Raw genomic sequence first — 22,459 nt, 5'->3', positions numbered from 1 at the left:
GGTTAGGACTTCCTCCTCTCACTGCCAAGGGTTCCAGTTCAATCCTAGGTCTGGAAACTAAGATCCCACAAGCTATAGCCAAAATTTAATATATATATTAAATAATAGGTATGTTCTCTAATTTAGAAAAAATCATATTTTACCTTATAGATGGTTCATGTTGGAATGTTTGCTAGCTAGTGCTGAACCTCCAGAGGAGGTCTTCCTGTTCTGATGAGTCGGGGGTGACTTGGAGCAGCTGTGCTTGTGGGAGGGCAGTCAGCAAGTAGCTTGTCAGCATGTTAAATGCATGTATACACTCGTTCCAGGAGACTGCTGCTGGGACTGTATCTTAATGGTATATGTTAATGAGTCCACAGAGAAGGTGCTCATTGCAACTTTTTTTTGAAGTGAAAAGGATATAATGGGACTGTATATTAAGGAGGACTGCTTCCATTAGTTGTTGCCCTTTCATACAGTGAATGGTGCTTTGTGGAGCTCTGGGTGCTAGGAAGATTTTGCCATAACTTTTAATTTATTTATAATTTTTATTTAAATATGAGTAACTTTTTAAATTTATTACTTATTTGCCATTATTTTTTAAAATAACGACTTAAAGGTAAAGTACACAAGCCATAAAACTTATCCTGCCTTGAATTTTTAATACATATCAGTAGTGTTTGGATGTGCATGGGTTACTTTAATACACTAAATGTGGCCTGGCTTTGAAATGCTAGGCTAAAATAGTTATTTCCTTAGCTACGCAGAAGGAAAAAATAAAATCCTTTTCCAGAATATAGGTTTGTTACAAGAACCTGATGGAATAACTTTTTCAATCTTCTTGATAGGTAAGACAACTGTTGGAGATTCCAAGTGAAAAGTCTGCCCTTGTCCACATGACTTGTATCCAGTGCCTCTCCAGAGGTCACTTGTATCTTTTGAAGATAGGCTCTTCAGGGTGAACACACGTATATAGCAAAAGCTGGTTGTGATGTTTCTTGTCGAATTGCAATTTGATAAATCAGAACACTGCAGAAACGCTTTGGCCAGATGGTGTCAGTGAGCTGACTCTTGATCTCGCTGACCTGTTGCTGCCTCCTGAGGAGCTGCTGTTGGTGTGAGGTTCCAAGCCTGCCGCGTGACCATGTGGATGGTTCAGTTCCCAGGCGTGGAACCAGCAGCTCCTGTATTGTGTTGAAGTTGGTTTCTGGAGAGAGTACAGTATAGTCATCACTACTATAAGACGGACACAGGTTTTGTTTTCGCAAATTGTGAACCGTCGCTAATCCATGATTTTTCTTAGTAGCTTATATTTGTGTATCTTACCACATGTTTTGGTAGAATCTCTTCACTGTTGACAGTAAATCTGTCAGGTGGACCTAACATTTATCTCCACAGAGTCTCTGAAAGTATAATAATATTGGTGCTATTTGCCAGAAGTCATGGAAACATCATCACATGACCCTGGGAGAGTTATTTTGTTGAGTGGATCAGTCAGGGGTGTTTAGGAGCTTTTTTAATCCAGGTTGTATTAGAGACAGCGGTTTTAGAACAGGTTATTATAGTCATATCAACATGAAAGCTTTTGCATGTTAGGTGCCTTTCATCTATTCTTTCAGAAAAGAGAAACTTCTAAAACTTGAGTTTTAGTGGATTTATTAATCAGTGGATGCATTAATTTAAAAGAAAATTATGCTTTTATAGAAAGCATCATTATTAGTCTGTTTTATTTCTTCTTTTTTTTTTTAAATTTATTTCACTATGCTGGGCCTTAGTTGCAGCATGTAACATCTTTAGTCATGGCAAGCAGGAGCTCTTAGTTGCGTGTGGCATGCAGGATCTAGCTCCCCAACCAGGGATCAGACCTGAGCCCCTATACTGGGAGTGTGGCGTCTCAGCCCCTGGATCACCAGGGAAGTTCCAGTCTGTTTTATTTCTGAATTAGTTGCTCAGCTTAGGTGACATTTGACTTTCAGTATAAAAATCTTTTATAAGAGCTCATCAGCTCTGTATACAATTTTAAAGTATTTATAAACTTTTAATGTTCTCTAAGCAGTTTGTAAGAAATGGTCCTAGAGTATTGGCCTGTGTATGAGAAGACTTAAGATGTTTATTGCATTGTTCTGAATTAGTGAAAGGTGAAAAAATGCAAATACATATTTATTGTGGAATGTATATAGTTGTTTTAAAATAGTAAAATGCCGCACAGCTATAGATATAGAAACTGTGTGCGTTGATGTAAAAAATGAAAAAGCTTTAAAAACTATCCTAGACGGAGTAAAAATTGTGTACTTGTATATGCGTTTTAATACAGTTTTTTTTTATTTTTTTTATTTTATTTTTTTTTTTAATACAGTTTTAAAAGGTATTTACCAAGCTCAAATGGTTATTTCTTAGGGAGGAAGAATTATGCTTTTTACGTCATGTGACGTTATTAGGTCCAATTGAATTGCTAATATAGTGTGCAGAAATGAAAATTGAAAGGTACTGCTACTTTATAATTTATTTCTACAAATCCTCTGTCTTAAGAAAGTACAGTGGACCTTTAAGCAATGCTTGTTGCTTGAACTGTGAGGGTGCACTTCGAGGTTTTTCCAGTAAATGCGTACTGCACAGCTACAGGGTCCAGCGCCTACGCCCAGCCCCTCATTGTTCAAGGGTCAACTGTGATTGAAAACACAGGCAAACAATAGCACACAAAGTATTGTTGTCGTAGCATCGTGTATAAGGTTGAAAAATTGGATGCAACAAAACACGCTTTAGTGATGAATGAACAGATTATGAGGGACTCAAATGGTAGACTGTGCCCTTGAAATTAATTTTTGTGAGACCTGAATGTTCAGTGACTTAAGTTCCTTAGGAAGTCCTGAGCAAAAAAGGGATAAGTGTGTGTATTGGAACTCACTGTGTGCTCTCACTGAAAGTGTGTGGCCAAATCAAAATTCCCAGACTGTCATGGAAAGCCCAGAAAGCCTCCTCCCTGTGCCCCTCCCGCTCCCTGGAGGCAGTCCCCTACCACAGCTTCAAAGTGGAAAAGGAGCAACAGCTTGCTGTTCAAGTGCTGCAGGCGACCTTGGATGGCCAGTTGCTTTTTGTTTTGTTTTACCTTGGAGGATCTCAGACAACAGGAGGTGTAACGGCTTAATGGATCTCCGTGTACCCATCTTTCAGCCTCAGGAATGATCAGCTTATGGCCAACTGACTTCACAAATCTCAGACTTTCACACATCCTATCATCTGTAAATATTTCAGTGTTGCCATTGACTTGTGAAGTTATTTTTACTCTGCATACAAAAATCTGGTATTATAGTTGGTTGGGACAGAATGTACTTATTACCATGTTTTTCTTTTTTAATTGAAGTACAGTTGATTTAGTGTTGCGTTAGTGTCTGGTGTACAGCCAAGTGATTCACTTATATATACTTTTTTTTTCAGATTCTTTTCCAGTATAGTATATTACAAGATACTAAGTATATTTTCCAGTGCTGTACAGTAGGACCTTCTTTGTATAGTTTATATATAGTAGTTTGTATGTTATTAGCATGTTTTTTTTAATGTGTTGAGAAAAAAATTAAACATGCAAATGTAAGCAGAATAATATAGTGACCATCTCTGGGTTTCGTCTCCCGGTTTTCAGTGATTGATGATGTTAAGACTTGTTTCATCTTTGTTTTGTCTTTCCATACTGGATTATTTTACAGTAGTTCCTAGAGATGGAATTTTATCTGTAAGTACTGCAAATATATCTAGAAGATAATTTTATTTAAAATGTGTATTATTTAAAGGATAATTTCTTAATCTTATCTAACAGTCTTCAAATTTCCCAGATTGTCTCAAAAAGGATTTTTTTTACAGTCTTTTGTTTGACTCATATACCAAAATAAGATCTACACGCTAGGATGCTTCGTAAGTCTTTTTACATCTGTTTGACGAAATTAATGTTTCTCATATCCTGGATTTTGTTGATTGTATCCTTATGATGCAGTCTTTAACATGTTTTCCCTTATATTTGAAATTTCCTGTAAGCTGGAAGTTAGATCTGGATGCGTGACAGTCAGAATCAGGTTTTCGTTTGACAGAGTAGCACAGAGGTGGAGCTGGGCAGCGGTTGGCGCGTCACCTCGGTGGCATGACGTCAGTGGACTCGAGTGGCCCTGGCAGTCTGGCTGCTGGTTGCACAGGCCCCCGTCAGACTGGGGCCACGTGCGTCCAGCAGCAGTGAGGAGTATTGCCCAGATGAGTTACGTCACTAGGGTTGCTGCTTGTCACTAATTGTAAAACACGTAAGATGTTCACATGGTTCAGAGTTTGAGATACGAAAGGTATGTTGTGAAGCCTGTCTCCTGCTCTGCTCTTCAGCCCCCTGATTGGGCCCAGAGCTAGTCAGGTGTTGAGTTTCTTTTCTTCCCTTCGGAGATGATGTGGAACCTGAGGGGCGTGTATCTCACTTTTCTTAAAACACAAGTAATAGTCCCCTGGACACATGCTCTGTCTGCCTGCTCTTCCCTCATCTTGATTTAATTTTCAGCATATATCTCAGATTATTCCCTGCCATATAGTTAACTCCACCCTTTTTGTGGTGACATAATATTCCAGAGGATGGTGTCTGTTTCATAGGAGTAGTCCCCTGTTGATGGTCATAGTGCTGCAGTACACATCAGCACATTGTGAGTGTGTCTAGGAAAGATCCCAAGAGGCGGGACTGGCCGCCCAGAAAGGTGGTGCTTTGTCATTTTGGTGGCTAGAGCCACCAAGCTTTCCAGAGGGTGAGTGCTGCCCCCAGTGGCACCTGGGAGTTCCCATTTTCACGTCTTCACTAACAGAGCGAGTTACCAAACTTCCAGTTTTTGCCAGTGAGAGAGGTTTAAGCAGGTATTTCTTTGTGGGCCTGTCAGGGTTGTCATAAGGTATTACTTTGTGTAGGTATACCCTGCTTAGACCCTCAACTTTAGCTAGTGGCTGGCTTCTCCACCCAAAACTTGGGTTACCTGGGAGAAATTACCTCATCATTGTCTCTTTCTAGCACAGCCTTGGCCTGACCACCCCAGGACCTGGCCTTAGTTTCTTGAGAGAGTTACACCAGGAGTTCCTTAGGAGAGGGAGTAGGTCATCTGTGTAAATGCATCTCAAGTATCCCAACTTGCATGCGGACACACAGGGCACTGTTAATTCACTGTTCACATGTGGGAAATGTAAACATTTTTCTCTATTCAGTGAAAATATAGTTCACCTTTTCCCCACATTGATTTCTTTGAGATGTAACAGGTTTCTAGAGCAACACACCATCTCACCTAATGGGACCACTGCTCTCTGTCTTACAGGTGTGTAGTGTGGCAGTCACACTTTCCCTTAGGCTCGGGGTTAGAGTCCCTGTACAACCCTGGGCAAGTTACTTTGCCCTTTTCTAGTTTCTGTATACGGGGGTGGTGAGTACTGCCTCAGCTGTGAGGGCCAAGCGTAGGGACTGTGGAGTCGGATCCCAGGAGTCCTTGCCTCAGGACTCTGGAGACTGCTTCCTTTCCTTCACCTGGGAGTTGGTGCCTGGAGAGCCCCGGATGGCTGTCCCGAGGCACGTGTTTGCACTGACTGTTCTGCTGGCAGCACGGGCTCCTCTCAGGCTTGCCGATGCTGCTGGGCAGGAGGGTCGGGGAGAGCACCTCGCCGTCTTGGGGGGTCAGGGGCAGCCTCAGCAGCAGTGAGACCTGTGCACCCCCATGAGCTCAACCCCCGACAGTATGTGGTTCATCACACCACCCCTGAATTACAGAGTAGAGGTGCATGACTTCCTAGTAAGTGGTGGATTGTCAGTAGCATTTAATTTGTAGGTTTGAATACCTTCTTTGTGAATTTTATTTTCATCATTTAAACGTGCTCCTTGATTTAGGAAGCAAAGTGACATTGAGAAGCACATTGAAGAGAAGGAGGGGCAGCAAAACAGAGCCATCTTTTAAAGAACACTCAGTTGAGACGTCTCTGCGTTCTGCCTGTTCTGTGCTGCGAAGTTTCCCGTTTTATTGTTAGCTGATCAGATGTCTGAGTCCATAGCCAGTTTATGTTCTGTGTAAGGTGCAGTGGTTCTTTGCTTGGTAAAGGCACTGGCAGAATTGCCCACTCAAACCTTGATGAGCAGAGTCTTGGTTCCTTGTCGGGTGTGAGGTTGCTCTCTGGGGAGGCAGTAGAGGAGCTCTGTACCCAGGTCTCCCAATAAGCAGGCGGCCGCGGGGCCTCTTGGGCTGGTCCGCCAGGAGCCCTTGTCCCTAAGAGCATGGGCAGTGCCAGACTTGCACTTTGATCCTGTCAAGTCCCCACCTTGTCAGCAGAGCTGGTCAGCTCGACATCCTTCCAGGAAATGCAGTGCATGCGTGCCAACGAATGCCAGGCACTGGCTTTCCTGGTGGTTTGATTTGAGCATAGTGAAATGCTCATCGAGAATATTTGAGGACCAATAACAGGAAAGAGGTCTTTAGCTCCAGGAGTGTGGAGTCGGGGAGTTTTCCTTGGTGGACCACAGGTGTAGCGCTATCACAGAGCCTCTTCCCTGTCTTGACCAAGGCCAAAGCGTGCTTTCCTTTGAAAAACGGGGATCCCACTGTCAACGCTGATCCCTGCTGGGGGCTCTCTCCAGACCACATCTGGAGGCAGGGACATAGATCATCACTTCTTGGTCCCTTGGCCTCTGCCTTATTACCATTTGCACCCAGAGCTTTCCTGGCTCTGCTCACCCTGTCTAATCCCGTCACCCGCTCCCAGCATCACTTGCTGTCTGTGTAACACGCCCCTGCGTGAGCAGCGTGGGACCTGCTGCCCAGCACTGGTTGGTCCTAGCCTGGAGATTGGAAAAGGGTGTCCTGTTTGTATGTTTATCTGAAGTTATGTTGGGGCCTTGACTAGTTACAGCAAGTTAACTGCCTAGCATATATGACCACTTATTGATTAGTATTTTATTGTTTTCCACCAACTCTTTTCAGAGTGTCTTTTCCTTTATCTCTTTGGGTAAGTAGTAACCTGTTTTCCCACTACTTTAGATGGTAGGCCATAACTGAACGTGTTCACCGCTCAAGTAACATTTGTTCTATTTTGTTTTGAGGTGGAAGGGGGAACTCTACCCTCAGAACATGAGGGAATAATATTTACGTGGCTCACAAAGACCAGTGAGTACATCTGCACCCCCGCCTCACCAGTGGAGGGCCTCTGACATAACAACACGGCCTAGCCTTCCTGTCCCTCAGAACAGTTAGTTATGCCAGGTGTTTCAGCTTCCTTTAGAGTTTCTTGAAATTGTTGAGGGATGGGGGTTCTTTGACACATTTGAAGATAAATCAGATGAGAAGACCATATTTGTGCACGGTCGTTTGGTTTAACAAAGCCCCTTGATTGAATGTAACTGTGGACATGTTAGCAGTAGCGTAGCTGCAGATCTTCCCACTGAACCGACAGGCCTTAAGAACCAAGCCAGGACTGCACTTCCTATCGAACACATGAGCTCTGAGGTCACAGGCAGGTCACTGACTGGAGCCCTCTGCCTCTCCTGAGCTAGGCGATGGATCACTTGGAGTCCTTCATCGCTGAGTGTGATCGGAGAACGGAGCTTGCCAAGAAACGGCTGGCAGAGACCCAGGAGGAGATCAGTGCAGAAGTTTCTGCAAAGGTATGCGGGGAGGGAGGCCTCCACCTCCAGTCGTCGGTATCAAAGCGGGGCTGGGACCTGTCGGTGCCGAGTGCGCATTTTGGGGTGGACAGTGGGTGTCCACTGCCCTGGCTGTTAGAAGGAAGGAGGGAAGCTGTCACCAAGCTCACAGCCTGTCACTGCGCTATGCATATGTCGTAAAGTTACTTGATCAACCTCCCTGCGCAGAACAGGAAATGGGTAAGTTAGCAGGGAAATGGTTAGATTCTGGTGTGTCTGTGTCACAGAAGAAAAAAGCAGACCTGGTGAAATCGGCATGTGCATCATTTAGAAGGCCTTGTCCCTCTTGAGTGAGTTCTCTTCAGTGTTCTTTTCTCCTTCAGTTTTATGAAAGGATTTCTTAGGAGAGAGACAGTTTTTAACTAGCCCAGTGGTGCTGTTTATTAAGAAACTCCCAGTGATTAGTCATTTTGCTTAAAGGGTGAGTCTTGTATGTGTTTAGGCTCACGCATTTTGTTACCCTCACCTGGAGACTGAGCTGTGCTGGAAGGTATACAGAGTGGCGGCCTGGAAGCTGGCCCACGGGGCGGGCCTTACAGCCTGTGGGAGTGACAGGCGCGTGTTGCTGCCTCTGCTAGGGTTCAGTGCAGAGATCTGTCAAGGTCTGACACTTAACGGTCGGTCTCAGTGGTGGCAGTGTGGGTGCTGTAACTGTTAGAATTCATGTCATCAGTGAAGTTTCCAGCTGTTGGTGTATTCTCTGTGAAACAGCAGAAATGCAATAAGAGAAACACCCTTTGCATTAAAAAATCTTTTGTTTTTATTTTTTTAATTGGATAATTGCTTTACAATATTGTGTTGGTTTTTGCCATACAACAGCACAAATCAGTCATAACTATACACACACACCACCATCCTTTCAGCCTCCATCCCAGCTCTCGTCTTTTGTTTTTAGGTGTCTTACCTGGCTGTCTCTTTCTCTCCAGGCAGAAAAAGTACATGAATTGAATGAAGAAATAGGAAAGCTTCTTGCTAAAGCTGAGCAGCTGGGAGCTGAAGGAAATGTGGATGAATCACAGAAGATTCTCATGGAAGTGGAGAAAGTCCGTGCAAAGAAAAAAGAAGCTGAGGTTGGTGAGGAAAATGTCTTAAAGAGGGAAGAAACATAGTAACTTCAGAGAGCTGACCATTGGACTAAAACTGAGCCATGCCTCCATTTTCTTGAATATTGAGGAGTTGGAAGTAGGGTGATAATGTCAGGATGGTACAATTTCAAGTCAGCCCACCCTGGGGTTTGTGTCTTCGCTGCTCACTTGACCCCTGAGGCCTCAGACTGAGCACTTGGCGCTCTGCGCATCCCTCCCGTGTGTAGAGTGCATCCTGAGCATAGCTTGTCCATGTTAATGAGTCTGTGTCCATCTGCTTCCAGGAAGGGCCCGGTGTACAAGGTGTTCAGCTGATGTGATGGGGCTGACTGGCTTTGCAGTTGCTGTGAAGAGAGGCCTCAGGTTATTAGTGACTCTGTGCCCTCAGGAGAGAGACTCCTGCAGGTTATGAGCTGCACCCAGGTGGTGTCCTTGGGCTGCCAGGCCAGGACTCTGCTGTGTGGTGCAGAAGCTGAGTCCAGGACTGTCTGGACTGTTTCCTCTGTTGGATTTTCTGCTTCTCAGATCCTCCCTACTGGAGTGGAGGTGGCCTGGATTGACTTTGAGAATGGTGGGAAGGTTAGAGTCAGGGAGAGAGGGACGGGAGTGCACCTTTACGCCTCCTGTGGGCCAGGCAGAATGCATGTGAGCACTGGCTAGGATTCACTCTGATGAAGATGGGCGCTCAAAAGAAATGAGGTCTCAGTTTAAGAGTGACTTGGGGTACAGGGGATGTTCAGGTAGGATAGGGTGATCCTGAAGGCAATTTGCTGAGACCCAGACAGAAGATTGTTTGGATGGTGGATGGAGACGTGATGGCAGCGTGGGCAGCGTGCCAGCACAGGGCTGGTTTTGGTTGTTGCTGGTCCCCTGGCTCCTTGTGGCACCTGAGACGAAGTAGAGCTCAGTGATGACAGCTGAACACGTGAATCCTCCCAAGTGCCCACTGAGCAGTGACGTGTGCGTGGGGAGTCCCAGGTCCTGCATCGGAATCCTTACGTAGGATCCAAACCTCTGTGTGTTTAAAGGGAAAATTTGAGTGTATGGAGTCAGGCTCCCCGGGTTGCTGACAGTACCCAGCAGAAAGGCCAGAGGGTCAGGAAGGAAGGAGCTCTGTAGCCTTTTAGTGAATCCTGAGGCTGAGCCTTCCTGCTTTGAGGAGCAGAGCAGACACCAGAAACCTGTGCGGTGGATCCGAGACTTGAAATAGTATAGATGCGGGGTTCACCAATCGGATGTCTGCAGATAGCCCCAAGGGGAGCAGGAGTCAGATACACACGGGGTCTCCAGGCCCCTTGCTTCGGCCACTGTCCCTTTCCTTATCTTAAAACTAACAGACAAGACAGGGTGGCTTGTGGGGGGAAGCCTCTGCTGTGCTGGTCTGGGTAGCATCCACCCTGCCCTTAGTGGCAGGCAAGGCTGTTTGGCATCCTAAGAAGTGGAGCGGGAGGGGTGCTGTGTGCTTTTTACCTGGTTTCCCGCAGTGGTTCTGTCTTAAAAAACTGTAAGCCAGCATCCCATCCCAGAACAGCTACTGAGTGGCCACTCGCCACCTGTAGGTCCTGCCTGCTGCCCTCACAGCACACCCACTTCTCTGACCACCAGTCTGCCCTTCATTCTTAGCGTTTGCTCATTTTAAGAACATTGCATAATGGATTCACACAGTATGTAACCCTTAGGGATTGACTTTTTTTTCACTCTGCGTAGAATTTATTTTGAAGGATATTAGAGGGTGGCATTTGTGATTTCAAAACTACTGAAAGGTGTAGAATATTATCTCAGATTACTCTCACCCACCACGTTTAGTGTTTCTCGTTAAGCTGTTTGACTCTTTAGGAAAGAAGCCGCACTCTAATGGAAATCTGAGCTCCTGGTCTTTCTGCCTCTGTCCCCAGAGGTGTTCGTGTGCGTTCATTGCATACCTGGGCTCATAAACCGCGTGCGTCCCTGGCGGGCGTGGAGGCGTCCGGCGGCGGTGCTGCAGGTCCTCCCGCTTGCATCGCCGGGCAGCACTCTCCAGGCTGCTGCAGGCCGGTGGGTGCAGTTTGGTTACTGCTGCGGGACTGCACTTTAGGGGCACGTGGCTGTTTGTCCATGGGTGGTTTTCCAGGTCACTGATGGTTTCTCATCTCACGGCCGGTCTGTGTGTCCAGCGATGTGCTTGTGTGAGGGATATTTCTGGTAACCCCACCTTTACAGACAGGCTGCCGCCACAGTAACCATGCTGCACGGGCGCCGGCGTCGGGGTATGGGACAGCCTGGTGTTCTGTGTGTCCGTCAGTCTAGTGAGTGACATGACGTCTTATTTTAACCTGCATTTTTTAGGGAATGTTTTGAATGTATGAATTAATGGAAGATTATTACATTGTCTTCTCTTTAAGGACAAATGTTGAAATGCTCCCTCAACCTAGATTTTGAAGGAGTGTGTTAATTTGAGCACAGGCAGCCATCACTGTGTCCTGGGCCGCTTTTTTGTATTCGTGTGTTTTCCTTTGAGGCAGAGTGGCTCCCTGTGATGAGACTCAGAGCACACTGGCTGCTGGGCAGGGGTAGGGGGGGTGTGTGTGCGCGCGCTTTGTTCTCTTCCCTTAGGCACATTTCCTCTTTTGAAGAGATGTCTGGTGTGTTTCTCCTTCCAGATTTTAGGTTTCAGGGCTGCACTGGGCATTCCTGGACACTGGGACAGACTCTGGATGCTCTGTGTTTTGCCTGTCTGTTTGGTGTGATTGGGGCGCTGTAGTCAGTTTGATCTTCCCAGAGCTCCGCCATGTCTGGTGTGATCAGGGGCACCGTGAGGGGCCTGTAGTCTGGTCTTCCCAGAGCTCCGCCATGTCTGGTGTGATCAGGGGCGCCGTGAGGGGCCTGTAGTTTGGTCTTCCAAGAGCTCTCCACCATTGCAGGGACTCCCCTTCTCCGCTGGCCTTTAGCACACAGTCTCCCGTGTGTCTCAGTGTTCTGAATATCCCTCACTGCTTTGAAATCATGACTCTTAGTTCATCTTTTAAAGAAACATTTTAAATTGGATTACAATTTAATTACAATTTATTGAAATTAAATTACAATTTAATTACAAGTATCTGAAGCTTTGTAAACGATTCAGGTTTATGTATTTTGAAATCATCTTTAGGGAATTTCCTGGTGGTTCAGTGGTTAGTACTTGGCACTTCACTGCCAGGGCCTGGGGTTCAGTCTCTAGTCTGTGAATTAAAGTCCCGCAAGCTGGGCAGCTAAAAATAAAAGTCACCTCCCTTCATGTACTTCATTTTAGGGGTTGAGGGGACAGTGGCATTTGAGTTAACCTCACTTGGATCACTCTTTTCCTGCTCTCCAGGAAGAATACAGAAATTCCATGCCTGCGTCCAGTTTTCAGCAACAGAAGCTTCGTGTCTGTGAGGTCTGTTCGGCCTACCTTGGCCTCCATGACAATGACCGTCGTCTTGCAGACCACTTCGGGGGCAAGTTACACTTGGGATTCATTCAGATCCGTGAGAAGCTCGATCAGTTAAGGGTATGTTAGAGTGCTGTGTTTCTGAAGAAGCCTGCGAAGTCGTGATCATCTTCATGTCTCTGCTTGTAGCAAGCCTTGTGGTGTTTTTTTGTTGGTGGCGGTATCAGGCCTTGGTTTTATACCGTAGTTTTACAGTGAGCTGCTCAGGTGTCATCATTGTGTTTCCTGAGATCTCAGAATCCAACAGGGCCTGGGATGTTTGTTTAGGCTACTACCCCTTGTTTACAGAGAACAATGGCAGAATTCATCCCGGGTACAGGGAACTCGTGCACCCCTCTGGAAACACTTCTCTTTGGAGGTGAGAGAGAGCCAGGAGCCTGTGGTTTTTCTCTTTGGGTGAAGGCAGACCTTTGGAGTGTGGTCAGGCTAGAAACATAAGAAGGTGATGGGGCTTTTTCTGGTGGCCCTGCCCCACGGCTGGATGCCCCTGTCCCTTCCTCGGGGCTCCTTGTTTTCCTGGGTTAGACTACAGCATTCGACGTCCTGGATATGGAGTGCTGAGAAGGAAAATTAAGCAACTTTGGGATAAGTTGAATTGTTTTCAGACGGATGAAACCTCCCTGGCTGTGTACTAGGATGCTGGGAAATATGCAGGCCTTTCCTCCAGAAGCCCAAAATCTGGAAGGACAGACATGTGGCTCCTAACTATAGGCCACCTTGACAGTCAAAGCCTCAGGCCACCTGTGGCCCCAGAAGGGGCAGTGGGTGGCGCCCTTAGGCCCAGAGAGGGTCCCGGGAGGTGGTGTGCGCTCAGACTGTAGAGGGAGCCGGTTGCAGGTTCACCGCTGGTCTTTAGCATCTCCTGTGTTTCCGGTGGAATTCTGAAAAGTGATACTTTCTGTCACACGGTTTTAAGTTGGAAATTTTTTTATAAGTTTATGGTATAAAATATAAACATATATTCTATGTAGCTGCTGCTGCTGCTAAGTCACTTCAGTCATGTCCAACTCTGTGCGACCCCATAGACGGCAGCCCACCAGGCTCCACTTGTCCCTGGGATTCTCCAGGCAAGAACACTGGAGTGGGTTGCCATTTCCTTCTCCAATGCATGAAAGCTAATATAGTATAAATAACAATTTGGTGGCAGCTACCATCTTCATAAAAAATCTCCTTATATTCCTGTTTTCCTTTAAATTGTCATTCCATTCCATAACATGCCAGAATCTTGCCCTAATGTTTCTTATATCTGAAAGCCTTTTTTTTTTTTACATCAGCATACATTAAAACTTCTTTCCCTGAAATCTCTAGAACTTAAGTATTCACTGATCTAAAAATTGTATTTTGTTATTGTGGTTATGAGCAGTATTCAGTTGATAGAACAATACAGCCAAGTTGCAGATTTCAATAAATAGCTATTACACTATCAGCAGAAAAGTTTGCTTGGAAGTTCCCCTCTTAACCATGAGGAGAGTGGGAGCTCTGCCCAGTTCGGAGAGGGCTTCACTCAGTGGTCCCGGCCGTGTGCACGCCTGCAGGTCCTGCACCTGGATGGACACGGCGGAAGGAGGCGGGGAAGAGTGAGGACTTGCCTGTGGGGGGACCTAATGCTTCAGGGAGTAGGGAGGGTTTGGGGAGGAGCTGATGCTACCTCCAGGCTGGTTCTTAGGCAGGGTTTGTGGAGGCCGAGGTGCTGCTCCCAGTGTTTTATGTATGACGTCAGAGGGCAGAGCTAGAGGAGCCGCACAGGAGAGCTTGGGCCCAGATGCTTCGAGGTCACACACAGACACAAACGCACCCCCAGCCGTGCCCTTTCTTCCTGGGGGCCTGGCTTTTGTCAGCACTGATATTTTAGGTCATGCTGCACACCCTCTTGGACCTTGTCTTCTGGCTCTGGATACCTCCCCCTCCCCAGGGGGAGGTGAGGAGGCCTTCTTCTCAGCAGCATGAGATGGTGTGAAAGGCTCCAAGTGGGTTTTGGGGTGCTCCAGTGGCACGGTCTCCAGGCCATCTCCTGTCCCCCTCCGTCCCTCCATGTCCACCACAACCCATCCCCCAGGACAGGCGGCAACGAGGCTGGGTACCTTGGCTTCCCTCAGCAAGGTGTGCTTGATCAAATACACATATTCTCCTTCACATAAAGTTTGTGGGGCCTTCTTTGGGTAAAAACCTTAACTTTCTTGATTGATTTGAAGTCATATGATAAACTCTCTGTAACTTAGAAGTACAGCACCTGTTAGAATTAGTAGTTTGTCACTGAATTTATAAAACAGTTTTTATTCCATCTATTTTCTGCTGTTTAAGAGGTTTTGTTAACAAAAAGAATTGTGTTCCTGTTCCCTGAATTTCCCTAAGGTTCTTAAATCGCCAGTACTGAGGTCATGTAAGCGTTCTTTGTTCAACACTGTTCACACCCTAGTGTGTCTGTGCCTCTCTCATCTTCCCAGTTTTCCGTTTTATTTAGAAAACCGTGGCTGAGAAACAGGAGAAGAGAAATCAGGATCGGCTGAGGAGGCGAGAGGAGAGAGAGCGGGAGGAACGGCTGAGCAGAAGGTGAGCCCAAGGACACCCCACCTATCCCGAGGACACCCCACCTATCCCGAGGACACCCCACCTATCCCGAGGACACCCCACCTATCCCGAGGACACCCCACCTATCCCGAGGACACCCCCCATCCTGAGGACACCCCATGTAATTGGCAGCCTTGCTGTTGCCTGTGACACTTGAGGTCTGCCAGGTACCTGGTGGCCATGAAAAGAAGTAAAAAGATTCCTGCCCGGAGCAGGCCCTATGGCGGGATCCACCAGGGACGGGCTCATGTGGGCCAAGGGCTGAGGGTGGTCGGATGGGAGCGAGGAGAACATGAGTGGCTAGGAGGGTCCAGGCCCAAGAGGGGGCAGGGGCAAGCTGTGTGCTCTAGGGGCAGAGCTGATAGCATCTGATAGCAGATGATGTGAGCTGTGCAGAGCAGAAGTGGAGGTGGCCTGGAGTGGCCGCTGATGGTGACAGAGGAGGGGAGCCTGGGAGCGGAGTTTTGGGAGAGGAGGTGGTTCTGGCCGTGTTAGGGCTGGGATGCCTGAGAGCAGCCAGGTAGTGGTGGTGGGTCTGGTCAGAGTTCGGGGCAGTGTCTGGAGCCCAGAGTAGCCAGGCTCTATATTGGGTACACAGACGCCTGGAGGGATTCCTGTGTGAATAACTTGCTAACTCTTTTGTTTTTCATTACTTTAATTATGTCACATGTTGATTATAAAGAGACTGGAACAGTATAAAAATATCAAGCGCAGACACGAGGGTCTTTTCATGCGGGTGGCGTTGTGCGCGGGTGGCCGCCTGCGCGGGCGGCGTCGTGCGCGGGTGCTTGGTCCCTGCAGCTGGCGTGCTCTTGGCTGCGCAGCGCCATCTGTGCCGTTGGCGTCACCTGTCCTCCCGCCTTTGCCCACCCTCGTTTTCCTACCTCTAACAACCACCAGTCTGTTGTCTCTGTGAGTTTGGTTCTTTTCTATTCCGCATGTAACTGGACTCATGCAGCATTTATCTTTCCCCGTCTGGCTTATTTTACTTGGCGTAGTGCTCTCAGGGTCCATCTGTGCTGCTGCCAATGGGAGAATGAATAGCATCCCACGGTATATATACAGCTACACCGTCTGTATCAGTCCATCTGTCAGTGGACACTGAGATTTTCCTGTGTCTGAACTATTGTAAATAATGCTGCAGTGACCACGGAGTTGTAAGTATCTTCAAAATAGTGATTTAACTTCCATCAAGTGAATATCCAGAATTGGAATTGCTGGATCATATTACAGTTCCATTAATTTTTGAGACCCCTCTATCCTGTTTTTCATAATGGCTGCACCAGTTTACATTCCCAGCAGCAGGGCTTTCTTTTCTCCACATCCTCACCAGCACCTGTGTTTCTTGTCATTTGGTGATAGCACTCCGCCAGATGTGAGGTGACCGCCCATTGTGGTTTGATTTGTATTTCCCTGATGGATAAAGTTGGGGAGCAATTTTTCATGTCCCTGTTGGTCTTTGTATGTCTTCTTTAGCAAAATATTTGTTCAGGTCCTCTGCCCATTTTTTTAATCTTCTTTTTTTTTTCCTTCCATTTAGAGTTGTGAGTTCTTTTCATATTTTGGATAAATGCCTCTTGTCAGTTACTTGATTTGTAGATGTTTTCTCCCATTCAGTTGCTGTTTCATTTCACTGATGGTTACCTTCATTGTGCAGAAGCTTTTTAGTCTGATGTAGTCCCATTTGTTGACTTTTGCTTTTGTTAACTTTGCTTTTTAATTTTAATTTTTGGTGACTTATTATAAAACTGTTTTTGAATGAGTGCTAGCGCGATCATCTTTGTATGTATGTGAGTATATATAAAGTTCCTTAGAATTCCTGGGAGAGAGGAATTTAATATATAAATACTGGTAGGTGTTAAGGAAATTATTTTCCTGGAGTTCTTATCAAATCGCCCTCTGGCCACATGGTGTGTGAGCAGCATCTTTTGTCACTTCCTCCTTCACAGGTTGAAAATTGCTGCTTAGAACAGGATATAAAAAGTGCATTCTTGTTGTCAAGTGTTTTTTTTTTTTTTTTTAATATTTATTTGGCTGCATCGGATCTTAATTGAGGCACGTAGCGAACAACAGACTGGTTCCAAATAGGGAAAAGAGTACGTCATGGCTGTATATTGTCACCCTGCTTATTTAACTTAGATGCAGAGTACATTGTGAGAAATGCTGGGCTGGAGGAAGCACAAGCTGGAATCAAGATTGCCGGGAGAAATATCAATAACCTCAGATATGCAGATGACACCATCCTTATGGCAGAAAGTGAAGAACTAAAGAGCCTCTTGATGAAAGTGAAAGAGGAGAGTGAAAAAGTTGGCTTAAAGCTCAACATTCAGAAAACGAAGATCATGGCATCCGGTCCCATCACTTCATGGCAAATAGATGGGGAAACAGTGGCTGACTTTATTTTTCTGGGCTCCAAAATCACTGCAGATGGTGATTGCAGCCGTGAAATTAAAAGACGCTTACTCCTTGGAAGGAAAGTTATGACCAACCTAGACAGCATATTAAAAAGCAGAGACATTAATTAATTTGCTAACAAAGGTCCGTCTAGTCAAGGCTATGGTTTTTCCAGTGGTCATGTATGGATGTGAAAGTTGAACTATAAAGAAAGCTGAGCGCCGAAGAATTGATGCCTTTGTACTGTGGTGTTGGAGAAGACTCTTGAGAGTCCCTTGGACTGCAAGGAGATCCAACCAGTCTATCCTAAAGGAAATCAGTCCTGACTGTTCATTGGAAGGACTGATGTTGAAGCTGAAACTCGAATACTTTGGCCACCTGATGTGAAGAGTTGCTCATTGGAAAAGACTCTGATGCTGGGAGAGATTGGGGGCAGGAGAAGGGGATGACAGAGGATGAGATGGTTGGATGGCATCACCGACTCGATGGACATGGGTTTGGGTGGACTCTGGGAGTTGGTGATGGACAGGGAGACCTGGCGTGCTGCAGTTCATGGGGTCGCAAGTAGTTGGACATGACAGAGCGACTGAACTGAACTGAGGGTCTTCCTCTTATCATGTGGAATCTTTGTATCAGGCACATGGGCTCCAGAGCACGTAGACTCAGTAGTTGTGGCATGCGGTTTTAGTTTCCTCATGGCATGTGAGATCTTAGTTCCCTGACCAGGGATTGAACTCATGTCCCCTGCATTGCAGGGTGGATTCTCAACCACTGGACCACCAGGGAAGGTCCCTCAAGTGCATTTCTTCCATTGCTGGTTGTGTACTGTTTTCCGAGAGCTCCTGCAGCACTCCCAGGAAAGTGAGCCTGTGTTTGGAGCTTGGGTGTCCTGCCCAGCCCTGCACCGTGACTATCTGTGTAGCTGGGTTGGTGTCCGCTGTGAAGCTTGCAGAACCACTGGTTCAGCTCAGTGCAGCATGGACCCCTGGGTGCTGGTCTCTTCCTTCTCCCTCCAACAGGTGGGGGCCCCGGGGCGGGCCTCAAAGCAGGTCCTGTGGGAAGTTGACCCTCGTCACCATGTGGACGTGGGGCACCTCCCCTCAGCTATAAGGAATTGGGCTGTTTTTGGGAAATTGCTCATCTTTTTTTCCATTTTAGGTCTGGATCAAGAACAAGAGATCGCAGGAGGTAGGTTTTCCATTGATACATTCTCAGTAAGATGTCCTTTTCCATGTGCTTTTTTCTTGATACTTAGCCTTTATAACTTGGCATTTGTTGTCTGGGGTCAGGGCTGGTCACAAAAGGCACAGGGCATGGGTTAGAAGGAGAGCCCTGGTTGGGGCGCAGTGCAGTGTGGGGTGGGCGTTCACTGTCAGTGAGAAGGATGATCAGAAAGTTCCTGGCATGTTTCTGGAAGCATTGGTGGGGCGAGTCTGGCCAGTTATTTGTGACCAGGGTGGTGTTGAGGGGACGATTGTGAACCGGGTTACAAGTCTGGGAGGAGAGAGCAGATACAGCAGTAAGGTGTAAGCACAGCCTCTGTTGCAGGTCACGCTCCCGGGACCGACGTCGCAGGCGGTCGAGGTCTACTTCTAGAGAGCGGCGGAAGTCGTCCCGCTCCCGGTCCCGGGACAGACACCGGCGCCACCGAAGTCGCTCCCGGAGCCACAGCCGTGGCCATCGCCGGGCATCCAGGGACCGGAGCTCGAAATACAAGTAACTACTCTGCTCCTTCAGTATTTGCAGCAGGAGTGGAGCCCTGCTCTGTGCGCCAGACCCTGGGGGCTGTCACCCAGGGACTGAGCGTTGAGGCCTTGAGGGTCCTGACGGGGCCCAGGGCTCTGGGAGTCCACCTGCTGGGGGCAGCAGGGGGCTTCAGGGCTGGACAGTTGAGAGCTGCAGAGGTGTCCCGTGTAGGCGAGGCTGTGCTTGGGCTGCACACGCACTGCCACTGTGGTGCACACAGCCCTGATAGGCTGCTCACCCAGCTTGTGATTTAAAAAGACACTACTGATGACCATATTCTGAGATGACCACCTCTCGCTTTGGTAATGCTTTTCCTCCATTGTGCTTTTACATGATGGATCAGCTCGTGCTGCATTTTCCTTTGCACTGTTTGCATTTTAGGGAAAGCTGTCCCTGTTACTAGAACCCTCTGAAAACGCCACTCTGTGTTAGCTGCCCAGCCCTCCCTGTGCGGTTCCTGCTTGGCCCTCCCAGCTGTGCGGGTCTTCCCTTCCCTCGCGTGGAGGGTCCACGGTGTCCGCGCCTGGGGAGCACCCAGGAGGGAGGGCCAGCCCTCGATGAGCCTCTGGTTCCCTTTCCCCAGGTTCTCCCGAGAGCGGACTTCCAGGGAGGAGTCCTGGGAGCGCGGGCGGAGTGAGCGGGGGGCCACCGACTGGAGGCTTGAGAGTGCCAACGGGAAGGCTGCATCGCGGAGGTCAGAGGAGAAGGAGGCCGGCGAGATCTGAGCCCACGCCCAGGCGCTGTAAATAGTCCGATCCGCGTTTGACACGGCCTCACGTTACCCTTTCTATTTGCGGAATACAGCTCATCTTTTGTAGTTTAACATTTCTATTGTTTTGGAGCTAGCTGTAAGTTTCTAGAGGTGTACAGAGTTGCTCCTGTGTTCTGGGTTATGTCGAGTGGGAATAAACAACCTGACAGACTGCCTCCCAGCGGCCACGGTGCGTTCTCTGCTGTCCTGGCTGTGCTGGACTTGCCATGTCTTCCACAGGGTGGGGGGCACGCCTGGGTCACCTGCACGCAGCCCAGAAATGTGACTCATCCTCAGGCTCCCCTCTGCCTTATGCTCTCCCTGCCCCATGTGTCCTTCCGAGGTCCAAGCTGTTCTCTTCCCCCATTTCTTTGGAGGACTGCCTGTCTGGTTTGTGGTCGGCAGCCTCCGCCCAGCGCTGGAGCTCAGATAAGCTGCAATTCCCTGTCTCGGAGTTACTCCGAGCAAAGACCCACAGAAAGGTCGACGTGACGGCCACGAGGTCCGCAGAGGAGGGCACGTTACCTTTGGGGTCAGTCGTGGCTCTGCTCACCCTTGGCAGGGCTGGTGGTATTATCCAGTCTCCCTCAGCCCCTCTGCTTGTATCTTGAGACTAAAGTGAGCTATTCTGACGATACAACTGGGAGCTCTTTCATTTTTTCACTTTCCAGAGGGAGGATGACTGTGTCTGTGCTCAGTCATGTCTGATTCTTTGTAACCCTATGGACTGTAGCGGCCAGGCTACTCTGTCCTTGGGATTCTCCAGGCAACCTACTGGAATGGATTGCCATTCCCTTCTCCAGGGGATTTTCCTGACCCAGGGATCGAACCTGTGTCTCTTAGGTCTCATGCATTGGCAGGCAGATTCTTTACCGTCTGAGCCATCAGGAAAGTTCATCAGGGGAATGTGTGGTTTTATTTTTGGAGGCAGCTTCTGATGGCCATGTTGTGAAACACACACCCACACCCTGTGCAGAGCACATGGACGCTGGGTCTGGGTCGTGTGGCTGCCAGCCTCAGGGCGTGGTCGGTGGTCCTCTTCCAGGCTCCTCACTGTGGTTGTTTCTCTCTGGAGGGATGTGGGTAGTGGGCTGCTCTGCTGTCCTATGGCAGGGTCTTCCCCAGCCAGCTGTGTCCATGGAAAAGAGGTGCGGCATCAGCATGTCCCTCCGCCCAGGGGTATTGCCCTGGCCTGCAGCCAGGCTGGGCCAGAGTAACCACTGAGAGCCCGGGTGGGTACCTGCTGGGGAGCAGGGGACATGCCGTCTTTGTGGGAAGTAGATAGGAGTTGGCGGAAAGCCGTGGGAGGGCAGAGGTGGTTGTGGCGGGGCAGGCAGAGAAGCAGGCTGTGCTTCCTGACTCCACCCTGCGACCCGGCTCATGACGGCGGGGTCTGGACTGAGTGGGCAGCCAGGGCCAAGGCTGCCCAGCTCCTCACGTCTCCGTTCTTAACCTCCCGAGGTGGTGTTTGGGGGTCTGTTCTATTTGCGTGGTGACGGCACACTTTCATTTCTGACGTGCGGTTGCGCGGCAGTCTATCTGCTACCATCCCTGGAGGCTGGTTTTGAAGAGGCAGAGGGCAGATGGTGTCCCTGACCTTAGAGTGAGCCTGGAGGTCCCAGCGAGGAAGCAGGTGGGCTGGGGACAGCATACCTGGGGGGCAGCTTCTGCTCCCCTGCAGCTGGGTGCTTGCTCGTCAGTCCAGAGGCACCTGCCTGCCCCTGGTGTGCCCTGGCCTGACTGCAGGGGCTGCCTGGTTCCCTGCACCCCCTGGGCCTCGGCTCCTCAGCTGGCTCCACTCCACCGGGCAGGCGTGCAGCGGGCTGCTCTGGAGGCCACAGCCCAGCCTGGGTGAGCGCGGCTCCAGGGGTGGCACCGCTCACCCGCGCCCTCACCTCCTCGTTAGAGCGCTGCTGTGGCGAAGCGCCGGCTTAGCAGGAATGGATGGGGATGCCGGGAGCGGGCCGTGATGGCAGTCCTGGGTGAGAGTTGGGTTGGCCGAGCCCATAGGTGCAGATCTCCAGGGGCCTGCGGTCAGTCGCAGGGCTGTGTGCTGCCCTTGGCCCCTCTAGTCCTCGAGTTCTCGGGGATTCCCCCAGCCGCACTCTTCCGCTGCGGAGCGGGGGTGGGGGTTGTGGCACAGAGGCCCCAGTCTGTCCAGGGATGCTTTGGTTTCTGTCCCTCTCTTGGGGGCTCTCTAGCAAGGCCCAGGTCTGCAGTCTGGGGACCTGAGGGCTGGAGGGGCGGTGTTGGCCCTGCTCTGTGGAACTCCATGGCCTTCATGGGGGTCCAGACCCTCGCTGCGGCCCGCGGACACAGGGCCGTCTTCCCAGGGTGACGGCTGTGCAGTAGGTGCATGTGCTCAGCTGGCCTGGGAGCCAGGAGGGATTGATTCTAGGGCTGGGGCCGGTATCCAGCCGTGGTTTGTTCGTATGGAGAAGAGGCTGTGCCTCGGAAGGGTCCCCTGCCTTGAACAGGGTGGTCCTGCTCTGGGGGCCGAGCTGAGCGGTGCTGGGACTTCATCCTTGTCACCTGGAGGCCTTGTCGTAGCAGGTGGTGTGAGCCCCTCTAGGCTTCCTGTGGATCTGGGGTGGGGATCCAAGAATGCAGATTTCTTTTTTTGCAGGTTTGTATTTTGATGGAGATAAACTTATCTCATAAAATTCAACATTTCAGCCGCTTCAAAGTGTGCGGTTTAGTGGTTTTCAGTGTGCTCGCGGTGTCTTGTTTATCACTGTGGCATCGGGGCACTCTCGTCACCCCCAGCCCCGCACCCACCAGCAGGCATGCCCCTCGGCCCC

General features: G+C 48.9%; 1 protein-coding gene across 3 annotated transcripts in view; it reads left to right on the top strand.

Moving 5' to 3' along the window:
* The window catches only part of LUC7L (LUC7 like), a 28,994-nt gene extending 9,160 nt beyond the window's left edge, over positions 1–19,834 (top strand). For all 3 annotated transcript variants that reach the window (XM_018040094.1, XM_018040095.1, XM_018040096.1), the window contains 7 exons: positions 7,517–7,627; positions 8,593–8,736; positions 12,083–12,259; positions 14,661–14,749; positions 18,320–18,349; positions 18,710–18,877; positions 19,491–19,834. In XM_018040094.1, the coding sequence (XP_017895583.1) occupies positions 7,517–7,627; positions 8,593–8,736; positions 12,083–12,259; positions 14,661–14,749; positions 18,320–18,349; positions 18,710–18,877; positions 19,491–19,632 (861 nt within the window). In that variant the 3' untranslated portion in view covers positions 19,633–19,834. The remainder of the gene's footprint in view (positions 1–7,516; positions 7,628–8,592; positions 8,737–12,082; positions 12,260–14,660; positions 14,750–18,319; positions 18,350–18,709; positions 18,878–19,490) is intronic.

Source organism: Capra hircus, chromosome 25, assembly GCF_001704415.2.
Source record: "Capra hircus breed San Clemente chromosome 25, ASM170441v1, whole genome shotgun sequence".
Classification (NCBI taxonomy): Eukaryota; Metazoa; Chordata; class Mammalia; order Artiodactyla; family Bovidae; genus Capra; species Capra hircus.
The sequence above is the reverse complement of the archived record's forward strand: the minus strand, read 5'-3'. Positions and strand labels throughout refer to the sequence as shown.